Source organism: Asterias rubens, chromosome 22 (genome assembly GCF_902459465.1).
Source record: "Asterias rubens chromosome 22, eAstRub1.3, whole genome shotgun sequence".
Lineage (NCBI taxonomy): Eukaryota > Metazoa > Echinodermata > Asteroidea > Forcipulatida > Asteriidae > Asterias > Asterias rubens.
Genome location: NC_047083.1, coordinates 6628214 through 6641732, shown reverse-complemented (window position 1 = coordinate 6641732; position 13519 = coordinate 6628214). Strand labels below are relative to the sequence as shown.

The 13519-nt window shown below is 40.1% G+C and overlaps 1 protein-coding gene across 1 annotated transcript; it reads left to right on the top strand.

Moving 5' to 3' along the window:
* The first annotated feature begins 873 nt into the window (after window positions 1-873).
* Window positions 874-12319, top strand: LOC117305429. Its single transcript, XM_033790299.1, has 9 exons — window positions 874-898; window positions 1239-1466; window positions 2552-2656; window positions 3940-4029; window positions 4578-4808; window positions 7267-7323; window positions 8329-8391; window positions 8749-8811; window positions 11348-12319. Exons 1-9 carry the CDS (start codon window positions 874-876, stop codon window positions 11629-11631), a joined length of 1146 nt encoding a protein of 381 aa, XP_033646190.1. The 3' UTR covers window positions 11632-12319.
* Window positions 12320-13519: the final 1200 nt, after the last annotated feature.

Sequence of the window (13519 nt, the reverse complement as noted above, 5' to 3'; positions counted from 1 at the left end):
GAAGCTAATTCTTCAAAACCTTAGTTAATTGTTTTTTTTTATATTCCACCCATCAAAACACACATATCTCAGTGACAAAAGCTTTATTTTGACAAAATACCACTTCGAGGTGACTTTAAGCCCGTTCGGCTAGACTTTCGGAACGTAGCGAGATTGAGTTCGGTGTGAGGGGGGATTACCAGATTTCAAACAGTAGTTACTGTATTCGGCTAGACTTTCGGAACGTAGCGAGATTGAGTTCGGTGTGAGGGGGGATTACCAGATTTCAAACAGTAGTTACTGTATTAATCAATACCAAAATCTGGGTTTTGTTTTGGGGTTTTTTATACTACAGGGGCGTCAGACCCACATCCTTGGTGGAGAGTAGATTTGGAGACAAACTACGATCTGGAGAGCATCACAGTTACATTAAGAGCAGTCTGTTGTGGTAACTATAATTCGTTGTATCATAGATACCGGACGTGGGCATCATCAATGCATTGTTATTGTAATACATGTTTCCATGGTGTCTGTATTATGGTTAAAAACGACTGAGAGCAAACAGGACAAACTCTTGCTATGACCAAATCAAGCTGAAATTTACATGAGGGTCTTTCTTTGGGAAAACACTGTATAGTAAGCATCCAGCGAAATTACTTCATCTGAAATCCCCCCATTGGTCAGAAGTCTATGAAGATATGAAATTTTTGATTTTCAAAAACCCATAACCTCCAGGTGATTTTTGGAGATTAAAATATCCTTGGTGTACCATAGCGAGTGCTGCGGTCAGAGATGCGGTGTTGGTACCCGCTGTCACCTTTGAATTTGATGCAGTTTTGCAGTACCCTAACATTTTTCAAAACCTGCTCTCAGTCGAAAACTTGACCCAACAAAATGGCGTGTCGTGTTAGTTCACGACGTAAAGGGAAAACAATATCGAGGCATATTTGTGTAAACATCTTTCTAACCATGCAGTTTATAACCAACGGTTTGAACTGGACGCTTTTCATAGACCGACTCGCCCGATCCATGGCAACGTGTTCCTTTAAAGTTTGTTAACCTAAAAAGTCAGGGTGGCAAACGGGAAGGGGGGTGAGCACGGATACTTAAATATGAGAACACGCCAACCCCCGTGCGCCCCCCCCCCCCCCCCCGTTATATCACTGAATTATTGTACAACTATTTGATCCTAAATGCTATGCGTAGCGTAGTAGACCTACAGAATGTAACAACCATTTTGCCCTTTTTGAATGTTTTAGGAGATGATTTCATCGGAGCAGTAGCACGAGCAGGGTTAAGTCCGAATGTCACTGACAACCAACAGTGTGGCTTGCCCGCTACTGCGGAACAATCCCAACCTGGTGCCGTGATTATATTCATCTGCGACCCATCAATAACGGCCAAGTACGTCAGCTTGGATATTGCAAATGGTAAAAGGGTTGACCTACACATCGCTGAGGTGACAGTTCAGCTCACAACAGGTTCAGGTACCACACAAACTTCTATTACTTTTCACTTCAATTCAATCAAATCCCTTTTTATGTTACTACCATGGATGAATTTGTTTCCAATCAACAAAACTCTGTACATCTTGTGGAAGGGTCCAAGCTCATTTCACCTTTGCGCTCGATTTCACAGAGAAGACCGATCATATAGCTGCAAATCAATCCCATGTCACAATTATATAAATCCTGTAGGCACTACAGACTCATCTTTAAAGGATTTGGGTACTTTAGTAACACAACATGTCTATTAAACTTGCACCGTTCGAAGATAGTAGAAAGCTTCCCAGTAACAAGCAATGTGCAACAAATGAGAAATTTGTTGGTTTGCTGTTTTTATCAAGGAAGAAATTTCATGCTAAGCATTTTTTTGTGCTTAGCATCTCCATGAAATTGGGCCTTGCATACATCTCAATCAACGCATAGAGCGCGCGTAACGAGTATCTCAATCAACGCATAGAGCGCGCGTAACGAGTATCTCAATCAACGCATAGAGCGCGCGTAACGAGTATCTCAATCAACGCATAGAGCGCGCGTAACGAGTATCTCAATCAACGCATAGAGCGCGCGTAACGAGTATTTGCGGTAAGGATGGAGTGCGTTTTTGGCGACCCCATCCATTAACATGTTTGAGCTGTGGTCATCGGTTAGAGAGTGTAGTCTACAACGTATTAGTGTTGGTGTAGATTTTGACTGCGTATCTTTATGTGAAATGAATGTAGGTGAAATGTGAACGAGACTGACCTACGCTAGACGCCACTCTCTGCACTCTCTGGCGTTGTTCACGAGCCTCGAAGTGTGACGTCAGATGTTCAGGCTAACTGGAAAAGTAACACAGCACGATGTGATACTAATATTTTGTTTTTCTTGGTAGTCTGATTGTTGTAACCTGGTGTATGTTTCATATCGGGCTACAGTTTGTTGGTAAACTTTTTAATTCCAGGCATATGTCCCTGGAGTTTGTTTCGTTTTGACTATGTTTGTATTGTATATGTGTTTTTATGCCGAATAAATAATAATAATAATAATAAGTCAGCATTTTCAAAATGAATCTTTTTGTTTTCTTGCAGATTTACCTCTGATTGGAAACCCAACTTCACAACACACAACTCGTGGTGATCATTTACTTGCTTCCTCAGCAATTGACGGACAGATTAACACTTGGAGTGAAACAAGTATGCCCTTGCTATTTGTATTGGTTTAACACACCGCACACATCCGTATCATCTGGGCCCAATTTCACGGCTCTTCTTACCGTTAACACGGAATCGGCGCTTACGGAAGCAGGGAATTTTGTGCTTACGGCAAGCGTATTTCACGGGTTAGCGGCGAATTTGGGCTTCTGCGCGTGCGTACTCCACTTTACTAGGCATTCTACGCTTACAAGGCTAGCGCAGAAGTTCGGCGCTTGCACGTAAGCGGAATCGTGATCGTAAGCGCAGAATTTGGCGGTAAGCAGAGCCATGAAATTGGGCCGCGATTGGTGCCTTTATTGTATCCTGTGTCCAATATCATAGCGCTGCTTATTAACGCTATTAAGCAAGTTTTCGTTTTTTGTTTACTGTAGCATTCGAGCAAATTGGTGAGGTGTAAGCTGAGTTGGAAGTGTCGTGGCCGAGCGGTTAAGAGCACCGAATTCAAACTCTGGTGTTTTTGATCAGCAGAGTGTGGGTTCGAATCCCAAGGCGTGACACGCGTGTCCTTAAGCAAGACACTTAACCATTGCTTCGTCCTTTAGATGGGACGTAACGCCATTGGTCCCATGTGTTGTGTAACGCATGTAAAAGAACCCAGTGCGCTTATCGAAAAGAGAAGGGGTTCGCTATATGCGGCTGGGCGGTACAGTGGCTAAATGGTTAAAAAGCGTCTGTAGCCGTTTGTTATAATGCACGTGGTTGTAAATATGTTTCAAAAGTAGAATACGATTCACACCAATTTGCCTCGAAATTGCGTGGTTTTCCTTTTACCTCGTCGACTAACACGGTCGGCCATTTATGACTCTTAAATGAGTTCGCAAAGCAAAATGAAAACCACGCAATTTCGAGGCAAATTTGTGTGAATCATTGTATTCTACTTTTGAAACATCTTTCCAACCATGTGCATTTTATAACAAAAGGTTACAAACGCTTTTTATACACCAACTTGTCCACTCCAAGGTAATGTGTCCATTTAAGTACAAAATCGGCCATTTAGCGGCGCTATGAAATTGGGCCCTTTATTTACTGATGCGACGCATGGCGCTCAAGTTCACGAGTCATATTGGTCTATGGGTGCACCCCAATGAGTAAGTAGACAACATTTGGCCCCTTAGATTATTCTATATTAGACCAATTAAATTGAGAGCCCAAGAAGAGGGATATAGTGTACACATTTTAGTTGTACAAAAAAAATAACCCAGGAGAGCTGAAGGTGTGAAACGATATTCCTTTTAAAATAGTCCTACCTGTTCTTCTTTCAGAGAGTCAAATTAATCCCTGGTGGCGATTGGACTTAGGTGACGAACACCTTATTGGCAGAGTCAACGTTACGCCAAGAGCAAATTGCTGTGGTAAATGGAAGTATATCATGTAGAGTTTCACAATAACCATTAAAAACGACTTTGCATTGTCGTAAAACTATAAGCCGGGCTCGAAACCATTTCTTCGAGAAAATGAGCTATGACAAAACAAACTTAATTTCATGCAGCTGTTGTCCCAAAGAAATCTGTCTGACACAGATTCTGTATAAGGGAAATTAAGATTGGCTGAGCATGATTCAACAGAGTGCGCTATCTATCAAAAGAAGTTTGTACACAGTTTGCCGACTTGGGGACAAAATCTCCGGCGGGACAGAATCTCGTGCCACACCAGTTTTAGGTTTGAACATGGTTGAGTAGTCAACTGATCTGACAGCGTTCGAGACATCTAGATCTCACACCCTAACAGCGGTGGGCAGTCGAGTCTGGAGATCCTGCAGTAAAATGATCTCAGGATCTCAACAAGCTGGATATAGCACTTCCAGGATTCCGTATAGGTCTACGGGGAACCGTGACAGAAGTTACTGCAAAGTATCTTTGCAAACAAAACCTCAAACAAATATCTTTGATTTGTCAAACAGGAGACCGTTTCATTGGTGTGACTGTTCGTGCAGGAGTCAATTTGACCCATACTAAGAATCAACCATGTGGCTCACCGGCAACTGAGGAACAGTCTGTTGAAGGCGTCATGGTTGGATTTATGTGCGATCCACCAGTAAAAGCCAAGTATGTCAGCTTGGATATCAATGCTCGGGGGAAGCTAGATATCGCTGAGGTGACAGTGGAAGAGTACAGCGCTGACGTTGGGAACTGTAAGTTTCAAACTTGTGTAGACACTATATGCATTGTCGTATTAAAGACACTGGACACTATCGGAAATTGCCGAAGACCAGTCTCTGACTTTGTGCATCTCAGCATATGCATAAAATAACAAACCTGTGAAAATTTGAGCTCAATTGTGGTCGTCGAAGTTGCGAGATAATAATGAAAGAAAAAACACCCTTGTCACACGAAGTTGTGTGTCTTTATTTCGAGACCTCTAATTCTAAACCTGAGGTCTTGAAATCAAATTCGTGGAAATATACATCTTACTCGAAAACTAAATTACTTCAGAGGGAGCCGTTTCTCACAATGTTTTATACTACCAACAGGTCCCCTTTACTCATTACCAAGAAAAGGTTTTGTGCTAATAATCGTTTTGAGTAATTACCAATATTGTCCATCTAAACATGAGTAAACATGTATCCTCTTATAATTTCTAATGCACCCCCATGTTCAGATTGTACTACATCGACAACGCATGCCTACAATTTAGCAAGGTTTCAAACCAAGCTGCCTCACTCAATTCAGATGTCCTCACAAGTAAAAATAGATCCGTCTATAAACAATACTGTCAAAATTTAGCAAATAGCATCAATTTTTTATTTAACTCTCTTTAAAAGCACTGGACACCTTTAGTGATTATCAAAGACCAGTCTTCTCATTTGGTGTATCTCATGCATAAAATAACAAGCCTGTAAACAGTTGAACTCAATAGACCGATTGCGCTACCAATTTTACATGTGATCACGATATAGTGGGTAAAGAAAACACAGCTACACAGTAGAGACATGGGAAGACTCGTACCGATGGACCATAATTGGCTGTATTTTCAATTAATAACACTTATAACTAAAAACGGAGCCCTTTTTATAAAGTTGAATATTATGACATTGATTTAAATCACATTTTCTGTTCGATGTTCCCAGTATTCTTCTACAAAAGAGGTTTCTTTTGAGAGTATGGTTAGACTATCGTAAATATTACTGAGGTTTGAGCGAGCTCACGCGCCGTGGATTTTGCGTTGTGCACGGCGTGAAGTTGTGCTGTGATAAGGGAGATCGCGAAGTTGTCCTACTCATAGCTGACAGCTACCCCTTCTCATCAAATATTTTATAAAGGGATTTGAGCTTCTTAAAAGATTTTTATTGAAATTATTGGCAGCAAAATCATGCAACAATGAGGGCAATGTAAAACCACACTTTCTGTGCACAAACACATGACATCGTGTCAATATTATCTTAACATTTCCTATTTTGTGGAACCGTGTTTACCCATACTGGCATTGTTCAGCCACCGGTAAGGTCTCATGCCACAAACTCCGGAATATTCTTCAGTGATTTCGAGAATTTAATCACTTTTGATCCAAAAACTGCAACAGTAATCGTGTCTTTTGAACGCATGTTTATATGCAGTACGTACGTATGTTTACACCCAATACCCACTATAGGTCACGTGACGCTCGGAGGGCAATTGGTCTACTGGATGCCAAGTTGTGTGCTTTCAGATTCGACACCTCAATTCAAATATTTTAGTGAGAAATTACTTTCTCAAATACTATATATTTTATAGTTTTATAGTTACTTTAGAGGGAGCCGTTTCTCAAAATGTTTTATGCTGTTATTTTTTACTTAAAGCCATTGGACCCTTTCGGTACAGAAAAAAAAAAGTTCACAGATTTACAAATAGCTTACAGGGTTTACAGAAGGTAATCGTCTCTTGAAATACTAGTCCATGAAATGCTTTACTTTTTGATAAAACAGTAAAACAATATCAATTCTCGATAGCGAGAATTACGGATTTATTTTTAACACATGTCATGACACGGCGAAACGTGCGGATACAAGGATGGGTTTTCCCGTTATTTTCTCCCGACTCCGATGACCGATTGAGCCTTAATTTCCACAGGTTTGTTATTTTATATAGAAGTTGTGATACACGAATTGTGGGCCTTGGAAAATACTGTTTACCGAAAGGGTCCAACGGCTTTAAAAGGAAACTAGACTAACGGAAGACGGAAATGAAACTCATGTTTGGAAACTAAATTATAGTTTCAACTAATTTCAACAGAAATGTTTCTTACCTCAGTAAATCAATGAGCATAAGAAATAAATACATGTGGCACGACCAAGGAGTCATCTGCGCCAGGTCAATGGGCGGAGAGTGTTTTTTATGGGGGCGGGGGGGGGGCTAAACATCAAAGGTCGTAGTGGGATCAAACTACTGAAATGGCAAAGGTCGTAGTGGGATCAAGCTACTGAAATGGCTCCACAACAATAAAGCCCTACATTGCTCGTTACAAAGTAAGTTTTATGTTAGCAATTGTAATTAGTAAGTATTATGAGTAATGACCATTAGTGTCCAGTGCCTTTGAATCAATAACAAAAAGGTTTTTGTAGAAGTCGACATCACTAATGTGACCATATTTATATAAGACTTTGTTTCTTTCAGCCTTAACAACGATTCCTGTCGATGCTACTACAGAGGAAAGAGAAACCCCTACAAAAGGTGAGAGTAAGCTCAGCAAAAGATACACTTATCACTATAGTTATAGAACATTTCACAAAGTCGTTGATGTATGGCAATTGAAACCACCTCTGACATCACATGTAATAAAGTCTCTCTAAAAATGTCAAGATCCAGGTCCCATTGGTGCTGATCATTGTCGGACTCAATATGACACAAACTCCGACTTATAATCACATTCTTAAAGGCAGTGGACACTATTGGTAGTTACTCAAAATAATTATTAGCATAAAACCTTATACTTGGTAACGAGTAATGGGGAGCTGTTGATGGTACACACATTGTGAGAAAAGGCTCCCTCTGAAGTAACATAGTTTTCGAGAAAGAAGTAATTTTCTCCGACTTTGATTTCGAGACCTCAGATTTAGAATTTGAGGTATCGAAATCAAGCATCTGAAAGCACACAACTTTATGTGACAAGGGTATTATTTCTTTCATTACTATCTCGAAACGACCGATTGAGCTTAAATGTTCACAGGTTTGTTATTTTATGTATTACAGCCATTGGACCCTTTCGGTACAGAACAAAAAGTTCACAAATTTACAAGTAACTGTTACAGAAGGTATTGGTGAAAGAAATCTCTTGAAATACTAGTCCATGAAATGCTTTACTTTTTGATAAAACAGTAAAACAATATCAATTCTCGATAGCGAGAATTACGGATTTATTTTAAACACATGTCATGACACGGCGAAACGTGCGGATACAAGGGTGGGTTTCCCGTTATTTTCTCCCGACTCCGATGACCGATTGCGCCTAAATTTTCACAGGTTTTGTATTTGATATAGAAGTTGGAATACACTGAGGGTGGGCCTTGGACAATTCTGTTTACCGAAAGGGTCAAATGGCTTTAATGTTGAGATACACCAAGTAAGAAGACTGGTCTTTGAACAATTACCAACAGTGTTCACTTTCTGGGTCGTCCTGAACCAAAATGAAATCTCAATCAGTAAGCTTGACTATAACATTGTATTGGTTTTTTACAGCCGTAACAACAGTTACCAGTACTGTAGGAGCTGTTACAGAAAAAAAACAAATTCCCACAAAAGGTAAGAGCTTAATCGGCACAAAAACCTCGTCACTAGTTTGAAAATAGTTCACAGTTGTTGATTTTGTATTGTATTTGAAATATGTTTTCCATCTCCAACATCTCTTATATTATCTCTGACATCAATATGTAATAAAATTCCTCTAAAAAAGTCCCGTTGGTGCTGGTCAATTTGGGCTCAGTCTGACCCGGAATCTGTGTCAGAATGACCCTGAAGACGTCCACAATAATTCAGGTTTAAACTTCACAAAACACTTGTGAGTTATCAGCCTGTGCCGGAAATGGGTAGATTTAGCCCCCCCCCCCCCGGTTTAAATCTTCACCAGTCATGAACTATTACAGTTTGGTTTCTTTTCAGCCGTTACAACACTTACCGGTACTGTACAAGTTACTACAATGGAAGGTGAAACTTCAACAAAAGGTGAGAGTAATTAACTCACCACGAGTTGAGAGTAATTAACTCACCACGAGTTGCACTATAATAAGGCCAATCACCAGTTTGAAGAATGTTCAAACGACCAGATACATTCGTTAATAATGTTCACTTTATTTCAGGCGTTACATCTGCGGTTCCGACTATAGTCTTGGTGCAAGACGTTTCTCGTTTCCTTTTCACGCACACCGCGGCCAATTCACCGACAGCGCGCGCGCCGACTCACCTGACTTTAGTTCACTCACCGCCCCGGAGAAACGTCTTGGTCCGTGTGCATGTTTGAGTTATGTGACCTCACATACATATTCAACGTGTGGGTCAACAAAATACTACGCACGCGCACAACTGAAAACAGACAAGCGGGCCAGCCTGGTAACTTGCATGCACCCGACGTGTCGAGTAAAATGCCTCGCTGCATCATGCTAGCTACGGCGGGAACCCGGGGAAATACACACCATGTGCGTTTTGATGTGCATGCAAAGGCGATCACTGATCTTTATGTTATTATTAATTAGAGATCAGCGGTTGCGATCGATTGTTAGAGGGAAGAAATTGTCAGTCAATGAAAAAATACTATAACAATATTGCTGACCGCATCGGCAAGACTCGAGGAGTCGAGAGTTTTATTTGCGGATGAGAGAACTTGTAACTTGTATGGGTATATTTGCACATTATTTCGAAAAATAAAGAAAGATATCCTGTATGGCTATCGGCACTTAACTATAAAGCACAGTTTTTGGCAAAAATTGTCCTCCATTACATGTCACGTCTAATTGTGGCCAAGTGCGTCGGCAAAGGATATGTCTGACATGTACATGTACCTTCTTGTACACATGCACACAGTACATAACCGAATGCCAACGAGGTGTTGTGGCTGGGCTTCTTATCTTCGCGAAGACGTGTCAAATTACTCATAGGCTTAGATATTCAATGGTGGTCGACCACCGGTTGATTTTGACCAAGCTGTGTGTGTATGATACGGAAGTTTCGGATGTAGTGTTTAGTTTTTTCTGCATAAAAAGTACTTTCAGGCACTGTGACCTTATAATTTTGTTTACCTACAAAGTTACCCTTTGGACTAAGACTAAAAATGCCAGAAAATCCCATGTTCGTGAACATCGATCTATTTTTGTTAGCTCTGTTGCTAAACATCCTCGTTCATAACATTTTAAGATTCCATTCCCCTCAATTAATTGCACTTACAAAATTCTCAAAAACTTCCCTAAAAACGTATTTTAGGGCAAACTAAAATTCGCACATCGTTCAGCAGCAATCATGTACAAAAATTAAAAGACGAACGTAAATGTACAAGCCCTACACACCAACTAACATACGAGGAAGCCTGGCTGTTTCTGGTTGCGTTGCACCAAAGACGTACAGATACCAGATTGTGGGAAATTATGCTGATACTGCTACGTCAGAGTTATGCAGGCCTAGCGCAGCACGGCATGATTGGAATGTGCTCGGAATTTCCCGAGCGATCAGCACACGGACCAAGACGTTTCTCCGGGGCGGTGAGTGGACTATATAAGTCAGGTGAGTCGGTGCGCGCGCTGTCGGTGAATTGGCCGCGGTGTGCGTGAAAAGGAAACGAGAAACGTCACATTGCACAAAGACTATTCCGACTACTGCAGAAGTTACCGTAATTAGTCAAAGTCAAACACAAGGTGACAATATTGCTTACACTCTTTAAAAAAAGACAAAACAATCAAATAACCTTTATCAGTGACATTCAACTATTTGATCAAAATACACACTTAGCAGTGATATTGATCTTGGCGAACTTGCACGATTCTCCTGAAAATAATTAAGAACATAATGTATAGACGAAGTGACCTATGTTTACATTCAAACCGCCCTATGTTGAGAAAAACACTGTATACGTCATGTTTCGCCGGGCAAAAAGACACATAGTCATGGTAAGATTGCATACACTTTCTAGCTGGCTGCCAAAACACAAAGGTTTTGCCCGGCGGTATGCCAATCATGTTGGGTGCGGAAAAAAACCCACCACACACCGGGGTCGACCCAGGGAAGCTAAACGAACGCACCCGTTATGGTTTTTCGTTTGACGTCAGAGGTCACATCGTCTATAGGCCTACATTACATGGCATGTAAGGGTGCCCATATACTCTAAACGTTCCGGGTCATTTCCCTGTGTCATAGGAAATCTGCCCCGGATGATGTCACTAATGTGGGGAAGTTATGATGAAGGAGAATGCGTCAAAATAGGGTAAAAGAAGAAGTTTCCACAGTTCACCGTATCGGGGGGGGGGGGGGGCATGTTCCATGTCACACCGTGTTTTTAGTCCCAGTAGTCACTTGACCTGATTCTAGTTCGGGTTGACCTGGACACTGCTTGAAAAATAGGGCAATGTTAACTCGATTTTGGGGTCAGTTTTACTGATTTGGGGCATTCTGACAGAGATTCAGGTACACAATATGAGTTCTAAGGACCCGGAATCTTAAAACCGTCTAAGACTGAAACGCTGAACAAACAGATCTGTGAACTTTTTTTTTTCAGTCGTCGATTACCCCAAATCCAGGTCAGCATACTTCAACCGCATATACAAAGGTAGCTCCATTGGGAACCCTGACCCTTTATCAACTGAAGTAGCTTGGAATCTCAAGAGGTGTGCCGCACATTGCGTCGTACATGATCTGTGCTACATCTTTGACTTTGCACCGAGAACAGGCAGATGTCATCTCTACAAACTACTCGACAAAGTTACCCCGAAACATGACAGCGACTTTTCGATCTATGAATTGGCGAAACGTCTCTCTGAGCTATCCATTTGTAAGAACTAACAGGGTGGTTTAATTTATTGGACAAAGCTTATTCAGTTTGGATAAACTAAGGTAATTAATTATTGTTACAGTTTAAGGGATGTGGAGGGGGCGCCTGTGACGCATTTTAACACACACGTTATTTAGTTTAATTTGTTTGTGTCTTAAACATAAACAAAATCGATGATCATAATAAAAAATTATATTTGCTTTTACTAGCCTTTTACTTAAATCCTTATAAATAAAAGTAAGCCTTAAATTGCTAGTAATTGGTCGAACAAGTAAGTAAAAGCACTTGCTTGAGGGACTCTTCTTATTGAGATGTAAATACAACCGACCTGTTACTATTGTCCTGTAGCATTTACTTATAGATTTAAAAGATACTGGACCGATTGAAGGCCAGCATTAGCTTAAGGTCGATAAGTAAAAGATCAGGCATGAGAATTTGCTCAAATCTCTATAAATAACCTTTTACTGGATTAAATACCATTTACTTGAACGGATTAGTAAATGGTCAGAGAAGAGCACAATAGCGGGGTATTCAGGTGTATAACAATAGCTGGCATGGACTCGTATATCAATTGCGATTAACTGAAATGCAGGCGGCAGTTTCCACTTTGTCAAGTTTTGATGGCGGTAGTGGCTGTGAAGAGGAAACTACGGTGGCTGGGGTGGATTTCACAAAGGTAGTCTTAACTTAGAACTAGTCCTGAGGTTTGAGACTAGAAGTATTTATAAAATTAAATGGACATTACAAAATATTGCGTTGTCCTCTGTGCTGTACAGTCACTCTGATTATTTGTATGAATGTGAAGGCCTCCCCAGCACTAGGATCTTTTTTTTTCGATGACAGGGAGGGGTCCCAACGACCATGTTTTGCGCTTGCATGCTGGGAGTTATATATTTCATCTCTAACATTGTCCAGGCTTAGGCTTATTCGTAACGATATATCAACTCTAAATAAAAAAGGGGAAACAGTTTTTAAAGAACACAACAAGTCTTTGTTTGGGGTTTTCACAGTATACATATTTCAGAAAGAGCTCATTTTTACATGATCAAACTATATTAATGTTCTTACTAAAAATATATATTCGAATGATTGCAGGTCTGATACTTTTTGGGAAGAAGGGGCATTTTTAACATTTAAAGGGGCCTTTGAATGGTGCATGGGGCAAGTTCCCTCTTTGTTTTCTCTTCTGTAAATATCATACCTGTGATCACTATTGTTGCATGTCTAATTCTTGTGATAAAAAAGCAACAAGTTTTTTAATACAATTAGTGAGCGTTTTATTCATTGTCTTTTTAGATGTCATGCAAATAACATAATGTGTAATCGGTTTTTCTTGTGACCCAGATGGCCGAAATATCTCAGATGGCCGATATAAACAAACAATACTGTAATAGTCCCTTAATATATAGGTGCACACATTTTGTACAAATATTTTGTATAATTTATGGTAAAGTATTAAGTGTTGTTAACCAGTTGAACTGCATATTATTTTGTGTAATCTTATTCTCTTTTTGAATAATTTCTTGATTAATGTTATTTTTCCGTCTAAAGTATACCATCATACTGTTCACATTGTTGTCTACCGCTGAGCACTGAGGAAGATGACTAAAAAGTACATAATGGAAACATATAACGCATCTTTGTTTGTCTGTAACTTGCACTCTCAAACTTCAGCATTACAAATTAACTGATATCAGTCTGCCTTTACAAACTGCCTTACGTGATTACATGGAAATATATCATTAGTTGAAAAAGGCATACCTGATCGATTGAAAAGAATGCAAATGTCCCACACTTATTTTTTTTATTAAGAAACTGGACACTTTTGGTAATATTGTCAAAGACCTGTCTTGTCACTTGGTGCATCTCAATGAAACACAGTAAAAATCATGTGAAAAT